Below are 21388 nucleotides of genomic sequence, written 5' to 3'. Positions count from 1 at the left end.
AGGGTATTACCTGGCAGAAGAGGAGGAAGAATCAATTTTTAGTGAAAAAAAAACTGAAATCGTATGAAGTATCCCACGTATCAGTATTGGTATTTTGTTCAAATCTTGAAACTGTTTTTTTTTTTTTTTTTTTATAAATTGGAGATGTTGATGTGGCCGGCCCATTATCTTTTCGGATTCCGGGTCAGGCTTCGCTTTCGTATTGACCCGGATTTAAATATAGAATATAGCGAGGGAAAATGCACAAGTACCTCCTCAATCTATTTTATAAGTAATTTTCTACTCCTTTTCTGCCTACGTGGCACTAGCTTGAAAAAAAAGTCAATCAGCATTGGGCCCACAAGATAGTATCACTTAGGCCGAAAAGAGGTAGAAAATTATTAATAAAATAAGTTCAGGGGGTAATAGGACCTTAGTATAGTATAAGTGTGTATCTGAGATTTCGGGCATAGGTTGAGGGAGTACTTATACATTATCCCAATATAATGACATAATATGTAAACACGACTCTTAACTTGACGTTAATTATGACTTTCAACTTTAAATGTTTATGAGTAAATACTTAACTTAATATATTATATAAATAAAATGAAATTCAAGGGCCAAAGATAAATACACATGGGCCAAACACAAATTATTTATTTTTTATTGAAGAATCCTTTATATTTTATTTACATAGCTAACAATCAAAATGTAGGTTGTGTAATCATTTTATGAAAAAAATAAATAAAAGTCTTGGGTAAGTAGTTAATATTTTCTCCGTCCAAAATTGTTTGTCGTGTTATACTTTTCGAAAGTTAATTTGATTAATTTTTAAAGGTAAATTAGATTACACTAATTCGATATTTTAAACAAAAAAATTAGATATATGAAAAATATTATAAGTTACAACTTTTTTCATATTAATATGATGAATAAATACATCTTAAAATGTTAGTCAAAGTTTTTATAGTTTGACTCTATAAATAGAAATCATGACAAACAATACCGGACAGAGGGAGTATTAATAAATCAACATTCACTTTTTCGTAAAATAGTGAGGAAGGAGAAAAAAAATCACAAATTTTCGTTATCGAGACAACAAATAAATTCATGTGTATGTATTTTTATTTATCGATTGTTGTGCGATCTTTTCAAGAAAAAATGCTTGAATTTATAAAAGAGAAAGTCAAGACGAAAATAAAAAAGAAACGGTAAATTTTTAAGTATTGTGAAAATATAGATTATGCTTAAGTTCGTGATAACAACGTTTTCTACGTATGTTTTGTTTTCTTTTTTAACTCCCGTATAGTTTGTGTAAGGATGTTATATTTCTCGTTACAACTTAAATATTTTGAATATGGAAAAGTATTTTATGTAGAAGAGATTTACTGACAGATAATTTATTTTGAAAAAAATATAATATCTGAATCGATTCAATGCTATGTTATTTATTCTATTTTCTGCTACATGTTTAAATAATATGTTAATATGGTATTATATTATACAAAAAGAGAAAACTATGAAGTTAAAATTAATACTTTACAATTGGTAATTAGACTCTGAAATTTTCAAAAACTTCAAAAAGTTTTTTCTGTTTTTTAAATACTATTTTTTTTTTCTAAAGTTAAGAATATGTTAAATATGAACATTAATATTATGTGAAAATTTTAAAAAAAGACAGGAATATTTGATTATTTAATCAAAGAAGGTTAGAACCAAAAGATGTTATTTCTAATTTAATCTTAATTTCTTTTTTAAAAAAAGTGTTCCCTGTTATATTTTGAAATCAACATGTGATTAAACTAATAAATTTATAGGGTAGTATTTTATTATTTATAAATACAAAATTGAAAAACTAATTCATGCCTATGGATTGTAATGAAATATAGCAAAGTTATGACTGTTAAAACGATTGCTATTAATAAGTTTTTTGAATATGTTATTAATAAAGAATATAAGAGAGTAAAAATTTTATTTAACGTTTAAATTGATGTTGATATAATTTAAAAATGAATGATTATTTAATGAGATAAAAAGAATCTCGATAAAGACATTTAAAAACTTTTAAACATGTTGAATTATATATATATAAATATGATAATTGATAGTTTAACTCGATATTATAATTCATTTGATACAATAATAATAGGGAAAATTGTATATAATAGCAAATTAATAACCTAAAATAAATGGAGTAGCTAGGGTTTGATTTAATTGTGCTCCATAGCAAACGTTAGCCAAAATTTGCCAGGCGTCTCTCTCCCAAAAATCTCGCTCGCCACTCTCCCTCTGCTCGCCTCTCTCGCTTTATACACAGAAGTGTATAAATTCTGTTTCTGTTTTGTATAAAGCGAGAGAAAATTGTATATACACATGCAAAAACATATATCTTCGTGTTATACACTTAATTATACAATTTACAAACATTTTACTTCAATTCAATTGTAGACAAATGCAAACTTTTTACAAATATTGCAGAGAAAAAGGCCATCGAATTATACAATTGCGAATTATACAATTGCAGTGAAATACAATTTTATCTAGCTTTATACAACAGAAGTGTATATATTGTGTTTCTGTTTTGGTATAAAGCGAGAGAAAAACATAGATCTTCTTGCTATACACTTATAAGTATGCAATATACATACATTTTAATTCGATTCAATTGTATGCAAAGCAAATTTATAGAAATATTGCAGCGAAATAGGCAGCGAACTATACAATTGTGCATTATACAATTGCAGTGAAATAGGATAGCGAATTATACAATTGCAGCGAAATAGGCCAGCGAATTATACAATTGTATATGTATAGCGAATTATACAGTTTTATGTTTGCTATGGAGCACAATTATGCAAACTTTGTTATAACATACAAATATGAATTTTTTGTTTGCTATATGTGAAAGTTACGAGGTGTAAAAATTTTGGAAAAAAAACAAACTAGTATGTTTAAACTAGTGTGAAATGAGGAAATAATATACTTTCTCCAATTTCTTTCTATAATAGTCTCTTCACCTCCACGTGATATAAATATAATTCACATATGCTCTATTCTCTTCAATTTTTTTCGAAAATAGTTTACTCACGTCTACAAGATTAAAATATAATTTGTGTATACTCTATCTATCCTCTACAAAATCTTTCAAAAGCAGCCTCCTCTCCTACACAAAAGTAGAAATACAATATGTGTATAATCTATTCTCTCCACTCCAAAGTCCAAATTATTCACGAAAAAAAATCTCGTTCACCTCCACGAAAAGAAATATAATTTACATATACTTGTTCTCTCTATATTCTTTCGAAAATAGTCTTCTCACCTCTACGAGGTGGGAATATAATTTGCATATACTCTATCCTCCTTAAATTTCACTTGTAAAATGTTACTCCCTCTGTCCCATTTTATATGACACTTTTCATTTTCGAGAGTCAAACGATTTAACTTTGATCGGACATTTGCGCATGAAATCTTCAAATTTTTTGAAATGAAATTTATATATTTGTAAACTGCGTAAAGAGTACTATAATTACAATGATTGATAATTTAAAATATTAAAAGGATGTATGAAAAACTTACGGTCAAAGATAATAGACTTATTTAAATTTCGAAATGTGAAAAGTGTCGCATAAAATGAGACAGAGGGAGTAATATAATTTGCGTATACTCTATTCTCCTAAAATTTGACTTGTAAAATATTACTGAATATATTATTGTTATTATCGTTTTTTTTTATCAACTGAGCTATTGATATTCTCGAAAATTCTTACCATACCCGACCCGACCCGATAACCAAATCCAAACCTCCACCATAAATATCAGCCCCTACTTCTCCTCTTATCATTCTCTCTCCCCGAAACCCTAGCCCCCAAATCAGAAAACCCTAATTTCAACTATTTCCATGGCGAAGAAGCGAAAAACCAGACCTTCTGAACCTTCACAACCAGCTGAAGAACCAGTAGAGATTAAGCAAGAACCTGAGGTTGAACCAGCACAAGAAGAAGAGTACGAGAACGATGCTGTAGAAGTAGAGGAAGAAGAAGCAGTACATGAGGATGAAGAAGAACAAGATCCCGAAGAAGAAGAGGAAGAAGGCGGTGAAGATGACGAGGAAGAAGAAGAAATGCCTGGATCTGGAAATGACGCCGTAGAGGGTGATAATGAAAAGTCGGAGCAAGTTAATGGAGGCGGCGCTGAGGTGAAGATTGAGGAAGGTAATGAAGAGGATTTGGAAGATGAGCCACTTGAGAATCTGTTAGAGCCCTTTACGAAGGATCAACTTACAGCGCTTATTAAAGAAGCTTTAGCTAAATACCCTGATTTCAAAGAAAATATTCAGAAATTGGCTGATAAAGATCCGGCACACCGGAAAATCTTTGTTCATGGTTTAGGTTGGGATACAACAGCTGAAACGCTAACTAGTGTTTTTGGAAGTTACGGTGAAATTGAGGATTGTAAAGCTGTTACCGATAAGGTTTCAGGGAAATCGAAAGGTTATGGGTTTATATTGTTTAAGCATAGGAGTGGTGCTAGGAAAGCTTTGAAGGAGCCACAGAAGAAGATTGGTACAAGGATGACTTCTTGCCAGTTGGCTTCTGCTGGGCCGGTTCCGGCTCCTCCACCTTCTACAGCAGCCGCACCGGTTTCGGAGTATACGCAGAGGAAGATTTTTGTTAGCAATGTAGCTGCTGATCTTGAACCTCAGAAGCTGTTGGAGTACTTCTCAAAGTTTGGTGAAGTTGAGGAGGGTCCACTTGGATTGGATAAGCAAAGTGGGAAACCTAAGGGGTTCTGTTTGTTTGTGTATAAGACTGTTGAGGGTGCTAGGAAGGCATTGGAGGAGCCACATAAGACCTTTGAAGGGCATACCCTTCATTGTCAGAAGGCAATTGATGGACCGAAGCATAGTAAGAATTTTCATCAGCAGCAACAGCCTCAGTCACAACAGCATTACCCTCAGCATCATCATCATCATCATAATCAGCAGCAGCATTATTATCAGCATCCTGCAAAGAAGGGGAAATATTCAGGTAGTGAAGAACTCTGCTTCTCTGGCTGTTTTCTATTTTTTTGTATAGCTTTTATAATGGATTTTGTCATAAATTTGTTTAAAAATTGTTACTTTATCCCAAAAAAATCAGGTAGCAGTGCAGGATCAGCTGGGCATCTGATGGCACCATCGGGGCCTGCACCTGTGGGATACAATCCTGCTGTGGCAGCTGTGACCCCAGCTCTTGGACAGGCACTGACAGCGCTGTTAGCTACACAAGGAGCTGGTTTGGGGATTGGTAATTTGCTTGGAGGTCTAGGTGGGCCAGTGAGTCATCAGGGTGTGCAACCAGTGGTGAACAGTGCAACAGGATATGGTGCCCAGGGTGGATATGGAGCTCAGCCTCATATGCCATACCAAAACCCACAGATGCAGGGTGGTGCAAGACCACAAGGTGGTGGTGCACCATACTCTGGCTATGGAGGTCACTAGGAAACTTAAGGTGTGATCTCTTTCTCATGCCTTGTGTGTTGGTTTCTATCAGTTATATACATAATTCACATGGAATTTCTTACTATGATCTTGACAGTACGTGTGATCAATGAATGATTTGCTTATTTTGTATCCATTTCAAAATGTACCGGATCATTATTGGTTTTAAAGGTTGGGGTACCTATAAGCAATGTGTGTAATGCATACTTGAGTAAAATGAAATCCTGTTGATTTGCTTAAGTGATTAGAATTACATTCAAATCTGATAATCTAGGTGGAATGGAACATAATGTCTGATCTGATTATTTAGGAGGAAGCCTTTGATGAGATGTTATGCATGTGAAACTTGGCTATAGTAATTGTTAACTTAACGTTGATTATTGGTTCTTCCACAACGTTGCTCTACTGAAGGAGAAATCATGATAAAATAACCTCAAGTTGCCTTTATCAGAAGTTCTTTTGTAATAAAAATGTTCTCATCGAATTGCATTAGAATTTTACATTTCTCTTTCCATTCTGTTTCCTTGGACAGGTATCTATAATGCTATGGCTCTACTCCTAAGTGAGGTAAAGATAATCGATTTGTCGCTTTGTTTATAAGTTTTGAAGCTAATATTCATTTGGTTTGTATGTCTGTTACCATATCTTGTTTGTGTTAACTTTCTGTGTTACATAAAAGAAGTATCTTTAAACTTGCCTTTCACTTTTTGAAGGTACCTTTTACAGATGCATTTCATGGTTTTTTCTGCTAAAAGTATTTTCTACTTCGATTTTTATGTTTTACCTATTCACTGTGCAGATTCCTTCATAAATGCATCAAACTTTTAGTTTTGGACTGGTGATTCTTCTGAAGTTCCGGGCACTCTCCAAATGAAGTCTTTTACTATGTCAAAAGTTATCTTTTGTTTAAAGACCATAATCTTCAATGTGTATTTTCTTTTTTATTCAAGTACTTTTATTCTAGTGAATGTTTTTAAACACTATGTAGTATTTTGCACTAAATTTTTCTCTCTTAAAAGTATTGAGGAGAAGGTAGGGTATCCTATCCTTGTCTCACCAGTATTTTAGATAATTAGTAATTTCTTTTCAACTTCCATCATCTTATTTTCTGAATGGTTTCTTCTACTGCTCCACAAAACACTGGATTGTGTCTCATAACAAGCAACTTTTGCTTTTCCCTCTCATAAATAAATAAAGTAATGAGCACATTGATCAGCTAATTTGTTTTAAGGATTGTCATGTAGCAATTGCTGTTGCAGGTAAAAAGCGATGTTCATGGCAATTCACTGCAGGTGTCTTCTGTTTCCTCCAATTTTTCCATGTTGATACTTGTTATGCTTGTGGTGTAGAGGGTTGAGGCTGGGGGTTAAGGTTGCATTTTATATATACATTGAATGCTGATTTTATCTCCACGTCGCAATCACTTGAATTTCTATAGTGCTTAATAGGTAAAGATTTGATTCACGGTGGCGTTACTTTTCTTTTTTTTTTCAAAAGTGGGTTGTTTTTAGCCTTAGAATAGTGATTGGTGAAGGGAAATGTATCTTCTGAATTACTCCACAAAATTGGTTTACAAAATGACCCTAGGGATTTCTGGGTTGGGGAGTGTGCCATAGTTCCTGGTAATTTTAAACCTTAAAAGTCTACCTATGGAGAGGAAGGGTGCCATAGTTCCTAGTCTTAGTTGCACGGACTCTTCACTTTTGATGCTGCACCCGTCTCGGATTCTTCATTAATACACTACTTTTGACGAATTCGACGTGCATCCGTTGGCTTTTTTGAAGAGTCCGAGCAGCATAGATCATAGTTGATATTTGACCCATAGAGAGGAAGGGTAAGTGTTCCTATCCTAGTTGATCTCTTAAACATAATTGACCCATAGAGAGGAAGCGAAGTGCTTCTATCCTAGTTTGATCTCTTCAACATTATCTTGTAACACTCATGAAGTAGGTGGAATCCAAACAAGAATGCCATGTAGCTTTGATGTTTTCCATCCAGGGGCTGAGCAGGTTGTTCTCTTGGCATTTGAAGTTGAAGTCTTGTCAAGACGAATGCTGGTCAGATATACGCAGAAGAATTGTTTCTACTGATGTTTATAGAATGATGGATGGCGAAGTTGCATATTAAGGCATTTCTGTCCATGAGAACGACGTCTAGTGCTTTGTCATTGAGTAGCCTCCTTACATATTCTAACCCAGCTCGACTACCTCCAACTCGGTTGAGTTGATCCTCTCTGCTTTCAACAATTTGAAACAGGTAGAAGAATGAAATGCCCCCACCGGAAAACGGACGTAGAAGAAACTAACTATGACAATTTGACATGCAGAAGCAGGCAAGGAAGACTGGGATTAAGCTTGGCTTTTGTATGTATCTGTTCATATCTCTTAACATTGTGTTGTTCTTTTAGGTTAATATGAAAGGAGGGGTCATTAACTACAATTATTGTGTGCTATCTTAAAAATAGTAAAATAGTATTAGCAAAGGACTAAATATGCTTGGTACATGAATTTAGAAGAATTGTTAACTCAGCCAGTCTAAAATGCATGCACTTGATATTTTATGGAATTATTGGATTTGAAATGTCATGCAATTATTATTAATACGTATCAGGTCTAATGAGTGGGATGAAATAGCTGAAGAGCAGAGTGATTCTTATTTAATTAATATGATCTTGAAAGATCATGTAATTTGTTCAATTGAGGGACACAATGGAAAGTGACAATACACCATCAAGACTCTCCATAAGCATCACCAGCTATATTAGCTCATCAACTCGCTACGGTATCACTTGCCTAACAACTGCCAAAAGCGGAAGCTTCAATGTTGACTTGCCTAACAACTGCCAAAAGCGAAAGCTTCAATGTTGACGAGCTTATTGTCTCTTTTCTTATCTTAAAAAAAGAGAAGAATCACTCCTCGGATGCTAACCGTTGCGCTTTCCCTTCTGCTTACACCATTTCTTTGTGAATGCTCCGCTTTGCTCTTTGTCGCGCTACTTTCACTAGCAACCGGCTTCGAATTCACAAATCTTTTGATAGTTTCGAAATAGGAGCTCTTGCGTCACTGTTGTTAAAAGACAAACGAATAACATTTTTCAATGACACAAAATTTCTGTCTTATGTCATTTTGCTAACTAGAATTATGTCATTTATAAACTAATAATGATTACGATATTGTCGCGATAGATTCAATAGACCCATAAACCATGAGATTTCGATATCGATTGAAAGTTCAACAAACATAACTCATGAAATAAATAGGAGTGAAAATTTTCCATCGTAAAAATCATTGAACAGACAAAAAAGTGTGCATTAGTGAAACAAATAAATCATTAATTGGTGAAACGAATAGCTCTAGCAAACAGAACAAAACTTCAACTAGATTTGGTCATTCTACCTCGTGATGCTTATGAGGTAATGGCTAATATTGTTGTACCTCTAGACTTACAAATGAGATTTTACAGATGTTTTGCTCTACTTGGTTCGAATTTGAATCTAAAAATAAGCATAAACCTACAGTTTTGAAGACTCTCAAAAAGTACATGAATCATTCAAATCAATTGAGAGATGAAGGTGAAAATCTTTCACATTACACCTGCTGGTAATACTAGCTAGCAAGTTTTATAAACAGAAAACGATTGACAAAAGCAATGGAAAGAGGCACAAGTATAGAGAAACTACTAGTCATGTTCATAACTTAAAAACACCACCAAAACATAAGTACATGATCCAGGATAAGTTTAAAAGATAGCAAACCACAAAGCCAAAAGATGTGAAATCTTTAGCAGAGTGATTTACCTATTTAAGTCTTAGACAAAATATTTAACTACCACCGTCTTCTCGAGAGAGTTTTGAACCAGAAACTATTCACAAACCACACATAAAAAAGAAAACATGAAGGCGTTACGCGCCTTAGCAAAAGAACATAGAACTGGAAACTTTCTCCTCGAGCTTTGGAAGCTGAGGAACGGAGACTGGTCCAGCATTGGTTACTCCATTATGACTTGAGGAAGTCTCTGATGCATCTTCAAACTTCATCCACTGTCCCATTTGAGTAGCAGCAAGATGGGCATAACAGATAGGAGCAACTGCATTTAAGCAAAACAGGGAATGAGTGTGTGCGAAAAGACGAGGGCGAAGAAGAGTGATCTATGCAGGAAAACATATTTGCTCAAGGGAAATGGGACTTACCAACAGATATTGCAGTGGTGCTTCTCTGGTACCTGCAAGGATGATATACCAATCTTTGTTAAAGCAAAACATATGGATGTAAAGCTATCAATTTGAAAGTTATAGCACAGCTATAAGTCCGTTTAAAAGATAAATGATATACTTACACATAAGAGAGATTATGAACAAGCTCTTGAAGATCATCAGCAGAGAAACCCAGCTCATCATACAAGACATGATAGTGAGTAGGACGAGTTGTACCCTACAAAACAGTCATTGTCAAAACACAAATTACCACAAGGATAACACTATTAGCTAAAGCATTGAACTACTGTTGAGCTAGAGATTCTAGGACAAACACGTCCCAATGCAAATAGTTAACCGACACAAAATGCAAAAATTCTCTGCAGAATCCTATGGATAACATTGTCTTGCCAAAAAATAAATGCACCAAGACAAATACAACGCAACCACAAAAAAGAGAACTTAAAGGCGGACGAACTTGTCTAAATTCGGGCAAGACATCTTACGATGTCATTGTGCGCTCATTCCTATGGCCATTCCTTTAATACTTCTGGCTCTATAAGTATCTTATAATGAGATCGAAAGCTAATGTATGAATATACATTGAGAAGTGAACGACTTACAATCATTCCAGCATGAGCACACAGGTAGAAGTCATAATTCCTTGGGTGACAGACTTTGTTGTCTATGATTGTGCCTGCACAAAGTGACTCGGTTAAGTAATCTTATCTTAGTACAATAGTTGCTACAAGTATCTAAGTTCCAGTGGTGTACCTGGAGGAACATTGTTAGGATCATTAGGCTGGAAAAACTTGGTATGATGGTTCTTCTGGGCAACTATCACCACAAACTTCGGTGACCACTTCTCATCAAGAAACTTACAAGCCTGATTAATCAATAAATAAAAAAATTATGTTAGTACAACCTTGGTTTCCCCAAGTCAAGCTCAATATACATCAAGAAAGCATTTATCAGCTAAAACCTCAATAATCTGGTCCAGCTCAACATTCAGAACTTGACTAAACTGAGATTCACTGACACCATCCCTGAAATTTTGAACAAGAGAATTAATAAAAAATATAATTTAACAAGAAGCTATTGACATATAATGAACTGCATATGATGAGTTTTTATCTCAGGACAAAGTCAAACCTAGGAGTATATAGTTGGTCTACATGGCCAACAAAGACGTGCATAATATGTTGAAACAAAATTTCACCCAGATAAGCATCACCTAACATTCAGACCATGACCTTACCCCACAAACGATTTACGCAGTTCTCTCCGGATGAGGTTACAAGTAACATCTCCATCTCAAGTACATCAAAACTTTTACAGTTTAAGATTTTTTTTCAAACCTCATTACTTAGAAGTTTTTGTTTGTGCTTGTTGAACCATTGACTGTGGTGCTACTTCCATTTCATGTGAGCAAATATTCGCAGCATTTATTCAACAGAACAAAGATTAGAATAGAAGCATTTACACAACAGAATGACACTTGTAGATAGCACACGTTTAGCTGTAATCAACTGAAATAAAAGAAGTGACCACTGAAGTCACCTGAATATTATTATATGCTCGGGCTTCCTTTTTCCAGAGCTCACATAAAAATCTAGCAACGCCTCCCTGCAATTTTGTAGCTTAATTATTTCTGGGAAATGCTACAATAGTGGATTAAGCCTACAATAGTGGTTGCACAGATGATCTCCTATCAGACATTAAATGTAGATTCTCATGTTTGTTTTCACAAGAATGTAAAGACTTGTGATATCTGACTCGATATCACATAAGAGTAATAATAGTGTGCTTGCAAATCTAACTACAATACACAAGGCCCATGCCCTGTTAGGTTGTCGTTTGGAGAAAACTACATCTGAAATTTCAATGAACTGAGAGTACTAGCCCCTTAAACTAAGGACACGCCCAAAAAAACAAAGGGAAACCTTAAAGGCAAACTAACCTCATTATTCCATCATCTTCAGTATCAGAGGTACGTTTAAACAAGTTGTCTATCATCTCCACTTTAGGAGACTGAGTACGAACTGAAGCTCTGTAACGAGATATTGATGGCCACTGCCTTGAACTGACAACCTAGTAAAGGTCACAATGAACATGTAAAGATAGAAACCATTACAAATTACCAGAGGAAGGAAAATGCAACATATATCCAGTTTTGATATTGTTTACATTGGACTTCTCAAGTACCAAAACAATCAACTAATCATAGAATTTAATTGGTTGCAAAGGAAACGAAAATAAGATCTACTGGAACTTGACAGATCGTACCGCTGCAATTGAAGGGACATCAGATTGGCCAGGAGAGCCATGGGACACATCCATCCCAAGAATAATGGTAGGGACCTTAGACACCATAGGGATTGCAGGAGAATGTTCAACAGTTAACATAGAGTTTAAACCTCCAAGCTGCCGAGAAGGAAAAGATGATTAGTAATATGTTTTATATCAAAAGACGTCAGGCGAAGCAGCAAAAAGAAAATGGCTCAGGATGATAGCACACAACTAATGCATGGAAATCTCACCTTCGCGTTTATCTTCAGGAGCACATTGGTGATATATTGATCATTGACTCTTGTTGGAGCTATACACTGGGTAACAATGCCATACTCAGCAAGATTCTTTCGCTTCCATGGTCCTGCAAGTTGAAATAAGACATTTTATATCTCTCCTAAAGCTTGGTAGATGCTCTTGTTGAAGGTAAGCTACTAAACAAGAGACATGTACATTATACTAACCGTATACATCACAGTTTTTCCTCTCAGGAAGCAAACAAAGCAGGAATTTAGGTGCCCCGGGTAGCTTGGATTGAACCTGCTCAAACATCTTCTCAACCCTCACAAGTGGTGGGGCCCTCCTGACTTGTGGAGACTCCTCAAAGACATCAAATGGGTCTTCCACCATCTGAAAACATTTTATAAAAGAAATCAGAAGGAACAATGATCAGTCATTGAACTTCACTCAGTTATCAAGGAATTACAAATTTGAGGAAACATACAATTCCTTTCTGTTTTCCACATTTGATCAGATCACTGACTAGCCCTTGTACATTGCAGCGTGCAGAAAAATTGACAACGGCCCAGCGTTCTATCTTAGTGGGATCAACTAGTCTCTGCCATTACAGATGAAATGTGAAAAGGAGACATAAAGCAACTCAAGGAACAATGTGGCCAAGTAAATACATCAAGTGCAAATAATCGTGCAAGGAGTAATTCTGAACCTTATTATTGAAATTCCATCTGCCATTACGAGGGACAAAGTCATCACCGCCCGTCTTCAGCTGAGGAAATTTAAAAAAGAAGGTAAGGCAGAGTAAAATTTCCACATATCCTAGCAGGGAAGTGATTATTAATAATTAAATAAATACCTTTGGGGGTGGAAGAACACGTCCTTCAATCTGAGTGAAGTTATTGCTAATGGATATTCCACAGGAACGAAGCAGAGGCTCAGCATCATATTGGTTGATTTTGAGAGCCTAAACCAAACAACTAGATAATTAGTGCCGATTCACTATAAAATTGTGAAAGATTCTTTTGATATAGAAAAAAAAAACTTACATTGCTTAAGACTTGCATCCTCTCCTGAGGCTTTTGCCTTGATTTCTCCACTAGTGAAGACCTCTGGAATGTGGACAAGGATTTTGTGTATCTTTGCAAAGACACCAAGGAACAGAGCTGAAACCATTCACAGAAAACTTGTGGTTATGATAGACACAGATAACAATAAATGGCACAGACCTCTAAATTTAATCTGATGGCTCACCTCAATCGGGAAAAAGGTGGGACGCTTTGGTTTCCCAACATTTATGCAGGGTAAATCAGCAGAATAACGCAACTCTATGTTGCGGTGGTTGACAAAGTAATCAAAAACAGTAACTTCAGTAGTTTGGACCTCACCATCTGCATCTTTTCCTTTCTGCTTCAGGGTAAATCTAAATAGATAGAAAAGATGAACTATAAAATCTTGTGTCTGCAAATAAAGGATATATGCCTTGACAGTTGCTACACAATCATGCCAAGATTTGAATAAGAAGAAACAACTTAAGAAAGAAATGAGGCATACAGTTGTTCACGACAAGGGCGGTCACTCAGTCCAGTAATCTTGTACTCTTGATTAGTGGGGGATGTCTTCACCCTCAAATTCTTGAGCACACGTTTTGCCTAAAAAATTGAGTATAGCGAACCCAGATCAGCAACAGTTCACATAACTAGATGAACAGATCATTAGAACAAGAGTCTACCTTTGCCCAATCCAGTGAAAAGGGATCCTTCGCATTTTGATTTGCAATCAAGAAGTCCACGACAGGCCCAGGCTGGATAATCATTGTTGTAGACACATCTGTATTGTAGGACAAGAGCAGCATTAAATTGTTAGCATAGAATAAATGAAAGCTGTTACTGGAGATATTAACCAGTAAGAGATTACCAATGTTCAAAGACAAGCCACTCTGGGTAGTCCGGAAGCTGGAATGGAATCCTCGACAACCAAGAACACCAGCACCGACATCAACAAAGTTCTTGGGATCATTGTGAAAAAAGGATTGTCGAACAAGCAGGCAACCCCTGATACAAGAACATCAACTAAATGAGGTGAAAAAACAGGGTCTTGAATGGGCCCCTAGTGAGAAAGAAGCAAAAATTACTTACTGCTTTGCAGCATGCTGCCTCAAAATTATATCCAAGACTCGCAAGGCTTCTTGAGAGTTCTCTGACTCTTGACCACGCAGAGCATTTGCAATCGCCTGCATCGGGATTTTGGCAGCAAAACTGATCTCCACCTTGAAAGTTTTTGACTGGTAAGGACGACGTAACCTCTTCCTGTCAGCTTCATTAGGACTACCATGCCCACCGGGGCTGCTGTTACCATTGTTCCTGAATATAAAAGTTGTAAACAAACGGTCAAATACTGTTATAAGAACTGGGAAAATAGTCTTCTAAGCCATTTTGAAAACCAACCTATTTGATATCACGTCATCAAGGACAACAGTGAACTCCATTTTATTCCTAGGGAGTGCTCCAATGGTAAACAAGCTTTTTTCACCATCATAGGCGAAGTCCTTTCCAGCTAATTCTGTATCATAAGTTTCGTGCACTGTGTCTAACACCTTCCTTCCAACTCCCTTCCCGTCAACTGGTCGACCATCTTCATAGAATAAGGCAACCTGTCAAAGAATAGAGTTAAAGACCAGGAAATAATAAAATATAGAGAACTAAGAGAAGACCGCGTATAAATAAATAGGAGTTAAACAAACATACACTGTAGTGGAAGAAGTGTCCATCCACATTGTTTACATTCACTTTAAAGTGATTAGTAAGTATTTGAATCTTCTGTCCCTTATTTCCAACACCACGCCTGGCCATGGGAACACGCAAGATCTTTTTCTTCACAGGCTCAATTTCAGTTTTAGCAGGAGTGAAATCTGGTGGAACAGGGGGAGGAGGTGGCAGACCCTCTGCTGCTGCTCCATTTGTTTCTCCTTCAGCCATATCAGGATCCTATCTGAAATAGAAAATTCGGAATTTATGGAAATGTGAAATGCAACAGGAAACATCATTCAAAGATGAACTCCGGCAGTAAGGTTAAACGTTATCAATGTACTACTTCATCAAAGAACAAATGTAATCAGTGTAACTAAAACTGAACAAGTATATATTTAGAATGTAATTATGAAGACTTCATGGCAAGTATCATTCAAACAAGGAAAAGGGAGCACACATTTCAAAATACAAGGTGAGGAAGACATCATTCTGTTTTCTTTGAAAGAAAAGGTAAAAGGCATCACTATGACTCCACAAAGTACTTCTTACCATATTAGGAAAAAACACTATAGACTGACTACTCCTTACCATATTCATAAAGAAATAAAAAGACACAACACCAACATAGACCATTCAAGTTGAAATATCAACTGAAGAAAGCTTGAAATACCATAATGTCATAAATGTCCACCAAAAACTTGAAAACGATGGGATACCTACATCTATAAAATCATTTTTCATTTCTTCACCATGCACTTATTGTCTATTTAACTATTTTCTGGTTAGAAAAGAAAAACCATGAAACGAAAAAACTAAAAACGAAGAAGCAAATGCAATTCTTACTAAGGAGTTCAACCTAAAGACAACAAACATGCAGAATAGGATAGATAAAGGCATGCAGTAAGCAAGACCAAAGATCCTGGAAGTAAATCTCAACAACACAAGATAGTTTATAGCATTAACTCAGCAAAGGTCACAAAAAAGGCTTAAAGAAAGACATGAAAACAAACACACCACGAAAATACTACACAAGTAAAGGGTTTTTAGGCAAAACATCAAGAAGAATAAAACGTCACATTCTATAACAGACCCAATTAGACAGAAAGACACATATGACAGAGTTTAAGCAAAAAAGAGATATTAGCACAAGTATTACTAAAAATAGATCAATTTCCACAATCTAAACCTGAACACACACATGCAAGACAATAAAAACCACAAACAGAAAGGACACCCCTGATTTTTTACAGTCAAAATCTAGTTTCTTCTTTACTTCACTTTATTCATTCCAGCAGAAATACAAGTCAAACATGGATCTCACTAGATCCAGCAAATTTCATCAAAAAAACTACAAATAACAAAAAACAGAACCACCCCAGAAACTATTCAACTACTATATCAGAACATTGTTCAACAAAAACTACAAACTCCATAAATGAAGCTATAATAACAACCATGCAAGCCAAGTAAACCATACACACATAAATAGAAACAAAAAAATTTCTAAAATTTTTTGTAAAATCTTTTTCTAAAGTTTCATCATCATCTTTCAGCAAAAAGATGTGAATCTTTCTCATCAAACACAGCAAAAAAATCAAAAACAAACAAACCCCACAAATTATTCAACCAAAAATCACTCAAAATAAAGAAGCATCAACAGATTTATAAGCTGAAAAACTCAAATCCCAGAAATCACCCAAACAAAAATTTTGTTTCTGTAAATTCCTTTTCTTCAGTTTAAGTTCATCAGAAACCCAAAAGTTTTCTCATCAAACATAGCCAAAAAATATCAAAAATAAACAAACCCCACAAATTATTCAACCAAAATCTCTCAAACTAAACCAACATTGACTGATTCATCAGCTTAAAAACTCAAATCCACCCAAAAATTTAGTCTAAAAAATCTACAGGTTCATAAACACTTTCCAGCAGAAACCCACAACCAAACTAACTCCACACATCAACAAAAAAAAATCAAAAATAAACAAACCCCACAAATTATCATCAGCTTAAAAACTAAAATCCACCCAAAAAAATTGTAAAAAAAATTAAAAAATCAACAGTGTATATAAACACCTTTCAGCAGAAACCCACAACCTAACTCACTCCACAGTCCACACAGCAACAAAAAAATCAAAAACTAAACAAACCCCACAAAATTTTAACCCAAAACAACTCAGCCTAAAGCAGCATTGACCTTTTCAGAACCAGAAAAAAAAAACACAAACCCCACCAAAATACTTCAAGAAAACATGAAAATTTTGCTAAAAGGAGTATACCTTCTGCTCAAAAGAGGCAGATGAAGCACCAAAATCAAGAACAAAACCCTAATGGAAGAGAGGAGAAGGAGGGAGAGTGACAAATTTATGAGAGAGTGGACTGAGAAAAAAAAGGAGTATTTAGTACCTCTCAACAGTTACGAGTGAGCCTAAAATACTGCCTTTTTACACCTTTTTTGCCCTTTCTTGTGTCTCTCTCTATGAGCTCCACGTGTCCCTCCACTATAATAATAATAAAAATAATTTATAATTATAAAAAAAATTATAATAATTATAATTACTTTTATGTGAAAAGTTTATTTTTTTACTTATATAGAATAGATACACCTAGAAATAATAATAGTTTTAGTCTTCTAGATGCTACTATTAAGTAAGATTGTGATTTTGTTATATCTATTTGTTTAAATAATGGATGATAATTTAGTGTAGTCAAATCTCGTTATAATAGTCCTTCGTTATAATTGTATTTTATTATAACAATTTATAAGTAGATATTGTGATGAAATGGTTGTTATTTACTTGGCATAATCTCGATTATCGTACAAAGTCACAATTTGTTTAACATGGTTATTTGGATAGGCAAAAATTTTGGGACAAAATTCATGTTAATGGTTGATATGTTTAGTCGATTTTTTTTATTTTTTTTTGGAGTCCTGATCGATATGAAAAAGTAGAACATGAAGGACAAAAAGGAACTAAGTGAACCGTCAATCGTTATGATTTTTAGTAAATAAGTGTAACTTTTATTGTCCGATGGTGACTACAGTGATAAACAAACTCTGAAGTGAATGATGTGAACAAGCGGAATAGTGTGTTTTAATTTTTAATTTTGTATTCGTCTACAAAATAGATTCTTCATGTTATATTGTACTTATCGATTAATAGCACATTATACCAACCAACCTTGAATTTGCCTTGTGGTGTGTCATAATACATGTTGTTAACGGATGACATATTCTGGTAAAGTAGATTTATAGCAACGTTGGCAATAAGATGCAGATTAGGAGATGGAACGTGGAGTCTAAAGGATTAAGGTAAAGCAAGGTTATGAAGGACTATTTGGAGTGTAAGTTCAATGGCATAATACATGGACTTATGTGGAAGTAAGGATTGACACGAGATATCTGAAAGTTGGGAGGTTTTAAGTATCTCGGGTCTATTATTAGTGAAAATGAGGAGATTAATGAGAATGTCGCCCATCGCATCGGCGCAAGATTGATAAAATAATGTCCAACGTCGAAAGTTTTATGTGATAAAACAGCACCACAGTGACTTAAAGTCGGGTTTTACGAAGTGGTTATGACTTATGAGACCAACTTTGTTGTAGGAGGGCGAAGTGTTGTCTTGTCAATAGCTATCACATTAAGAAGATAAAAATTCTAGAAATGAGTATATTGTCATTGATATGTGAATATGTATAAGCGATGGGATTAGAAACAAGGATATCACGTGTCGGATGTAACAGTACAGATGTGTCTGAGGTTCGGCTATGGATGACTTTATAATTGATTGTGGTAGACTAAATAAGTGTTTGGCGAAGGTGTGATTAAACAGGTTATGATGCAATTTCAATTTATCGAGAACATAACCTTGGATACGAGAGTGTGGAGGATGCGAATTAGGGTGGAAGAGTAGTAGGCAGTGTTTTCAAAAATGTTTTTGGGCAAGTCTCGGGACTAGGCATACCAAAAATGCTCCGAAGCATAAATTTTAAAGACAGATCCATAAGGTGTAAGTTCTAAAATTTGAGACATAAGCCTCGAGCATAAAAACGTAAGTCCTGAATAAAAATGTAGAGTCAGACGTTCTATTTTTTAAAAAAAATATTTTTTACTTTAAATCATATTTTTTATTATTGGTTATAATGATATTTCTCAAACAGTAATTATAATACTTTTTTTCTTCATTATTTTATCTCAAATAGATATAATTTTTATATATTATAGATTATTTATAAAAAGTTATCTGTAAAATTATTGATAGGTTTATTTTTATTTATTTTATTAGTAATAAAAATATAAAATTGAATATACATACGCTTCGTAGATTTATGTGACTTACGCCCCATGTCTCGAGGCTTACGCCTCACCCCATACTATATAAAACATCACTTCTCACGCATCACTTTTTAAAACACTAGTAGTAGGTATTAGTACATTTTCATATTGTTCGTTCATACTAGTAGTAGAGAATATTTCTCGTTTATTGTTCTTCGATTTTTGTTACTATTTGTTATCTCTTATATCTTGATATTGTATTGTTTTATTGTAGTTTCGTTCTTTTAACAATTGCTATTGTTATTAGTGTTTGTTGTGTCTTATAGTTCTTTTGTTTTATTTTAAGACTGTTTTGGACTATTTTTTTTTATGCAGAGGATCTATTGGAAATAATTTATCTCCCTATAAGGTAAAAACAGAGTATATGTGATTATCGAGGGTTGAACATTAGGGGTAAATATCGAGGGTTGAATATTGAGCGTGAATATCGAGGGTTGAACATTAGTCGTGATTATTGCGTGCCATCAATTGTTTGGGGCATAAACATCACAAACTATCGCTTACACGTGAGTTTAATGGTGTTTTATCAGTACCTCGTTCTGAGGCGAGTACCATGCAAGTTTGATTAAAAAAATATTTTAAGCATCAGTCTTTACAAATAAAAAACATACTTACCATAATAGTATAATTTTATTTTTACAAAAATTTAAAACATTATATAAAAATATAACCAAATTATTTTGTTTAAGTAGTGTTCTATCCCTCATTTATAACATCAATATTAATGACGCGGATCTATTGGAAATAATTTATCTTCTTGTAAGATACAAACCAAATGTGTGATTATCCAGGGTTGAACATTAGGCGTAAATATCGAGGTTTGGACATTGAGCGTGAATATCGAAGATTGAAAATTAGGTGTGATTATTGTGTGCCATCAGTGCTTGGAGCATAATCATCACAAACTATCGCTTTACACGTGAGTTTAATGGTGTTTTGTTAGTACCTCGTTCAGAGGCGAGCACCATACAAATTTGATAAAAAAAAGATCTTTTAAGCATCAGTCTTTACAAATAAAAAATATATTTACGATAATAGTATAATTTAATTTTTACAAAAATTTAAAACAATATATAATTAAATTTAAATCAATTATTTTGTCTAAGTAGTGCTCTATCCCAGATTTATAACATCAATATTAATGCCGAGTTTCTATTGAAAATAATTTGTCTTCCTCTACAGTGCAAATAAAGTATGTGTGATTATAGAGGGTTGAACATTAGGCGTAAATATTGAGAGTTGAACATTGAGTGTGAATATCGAGGGTTGAAACATTAAGCGTGATTTTTACGTGCCATCAAGTGTTTGGGGCATAATCATCACAAACTATCGCTTTACACTTGAGTGAATAGTGTTCTGTCAGTTACCATACAAATTTGATAAAAAAAAAAGAATCTTTTAAGCGTCAGTCTTTACAAATAAAAATATCTTTACGGTAATAGTAGAATTTTAATCTTACAAAAATTTAAAATGTTACATAATTAAATATAATCAAATATTTTGTCTAAGTAGTCTATCCCTGATTTATAACATCAATATTAATGACGAGGGTCTATTGAATATAATTTATCTTCCTGTAAGGTACAAAAAAACATGTGCGATTATCGAGGGTCGAACATTAGGCGTAAATATCGAGGGTTGAACATTTAGCCTGAATACCGAGGGTTGAACACTTGGAGTGATTATTGTGTGTCATCTAGTGTTTGGGGCCATAATCACAACAAACTATCGCTTTACACGTGAGTTTAATGGTGTTTTGTCAGTACCTCGTTCAGAGGCAAGTACCATACAAATTTGATAAAAAAGAGAATCTTTTAAGCGTCAATCTTTTCAAATAAAAAATATCTTTACGGTAGTAGTATAATTTTATTTTTACATAAATTTAAAACATTTTATAACTAAATATAACCAAATTATTTTGTCCAAGTAGTGCTCTATCCCTGATTTATCACATCAATATTAATGCTGATAATTTACTGGAAATGATTTATCTTCCTGTAAAGTACAAACAAAGTATGTGTGATTATCGAAGGTTGAACATTAGGCATAAATATCGAGGGTTGAGCATTGAGCGTGGATACAGAGTGTTGAACATTAGGCGTGATTATTGCGTGCCATTAAGTAT

At 34.4% G+C, this 21388-nt stretch overlaps 2 protein-coding genes across 6 annotated transcripts; one reads left to right on the top strand and one right to left on the bottom strand.

The window, feature by feature from the left end:
* The first annotated feature begins 3804 nt into the window (after positions 1-3804).
* Positions 3805-8026, top strand: LOC107002291 (UBP1-associated protein 2A-like). 5 transcript variants are annotated; one of them, XR_003574733.1, is made up of 5 exons: positions 3805-5009; positions 5121-5471; positions 5994-6028; positions 6721-6753; positions 7460-8026. XR_003574733.1 is itself a non-coding variant. In XM_027912258.1 (4 exons), the coding sequence occupies exons 1-2, from the start codon at positions 3881-3883 to the stop codon at positions 5459-5461; spliced, it is 1470 nt and encodes a 489-aa protein (XP_027768059.1). In that variant the 5' UTR covers positions 3805-3880; the 3' UTR covers positions 5462-5471; positions 5994-6028; positions 7460-8026. The 5 variants fall into 5 exon arrangements, 4 of the variants coding, with proteins under 4 accessions (XP_027768059.1, XP_015055747.1, XP_015055755.1 ...); XM_027912258.1 differs by lacking the exon at positions 6721-6753; XM_015200261.2 differs by having other exon boundaries at positions 6721-8026.
* Positions 8027-9129: 1103 nt separating this feature from the next.
* On the bottom strand, positions 9130-17346 carry LOC107002551 (protein argonaute 4). Its single transcript, XM_015200614.2, has 23 exons — positions 17207-17346; positions 14925-15168; positions 14625-14830; positions 14316-14540; positions 14095-14231; positions 13910-14007; positions 13732-13829; positions 13432-13600; positions 13227-13343; positions 13037-13144; positions 12890-12949; positions 12668-12781; positions 12408-12573; positions 12195-12307; positions 11941-12078; positions 11615-11745; positions 11215-11280; positions 10637-10700; positions 10429-10540; positions 10278-10351; positions 9798-9892; positions 9652-9683; positions 9130-9548 (listed from the first exon to the last, which is right to left on the bottom strand). The coding sequence occupies exons 2-23, from the start codon at positions 15153-15155 to the stop codon at positions 9373-9375; spliced, it is 2730 nt and encodes a 909-aa protein (XP_015056100.1). The 5' UTR covers positions 15156-15168; positions 17207-17346; the 3' UTR covers positions 9130-9372.
* Between the last annotated feature and the right edge of the window lie 4042 nt (positions 17347-21388).

Source organism: Solanum pennellii, chromosome 1 (genome assembly GCF_001406875.1).
Source record: "Solanum pennellii chromosome 1, SPENNV200".
NCBI classification, from domain to species: Eukaryota; Viridiplantae; Streptophyta; class Magnoliopsida; order Solanales; family Solanaceae; genus Solanum; species Solanum pennellii.
The sequence above is the reverse complement of the archived record's forward strand: the minus strand, read 5'-3'. Positions and strand labels throughout refer to the sequence as shown.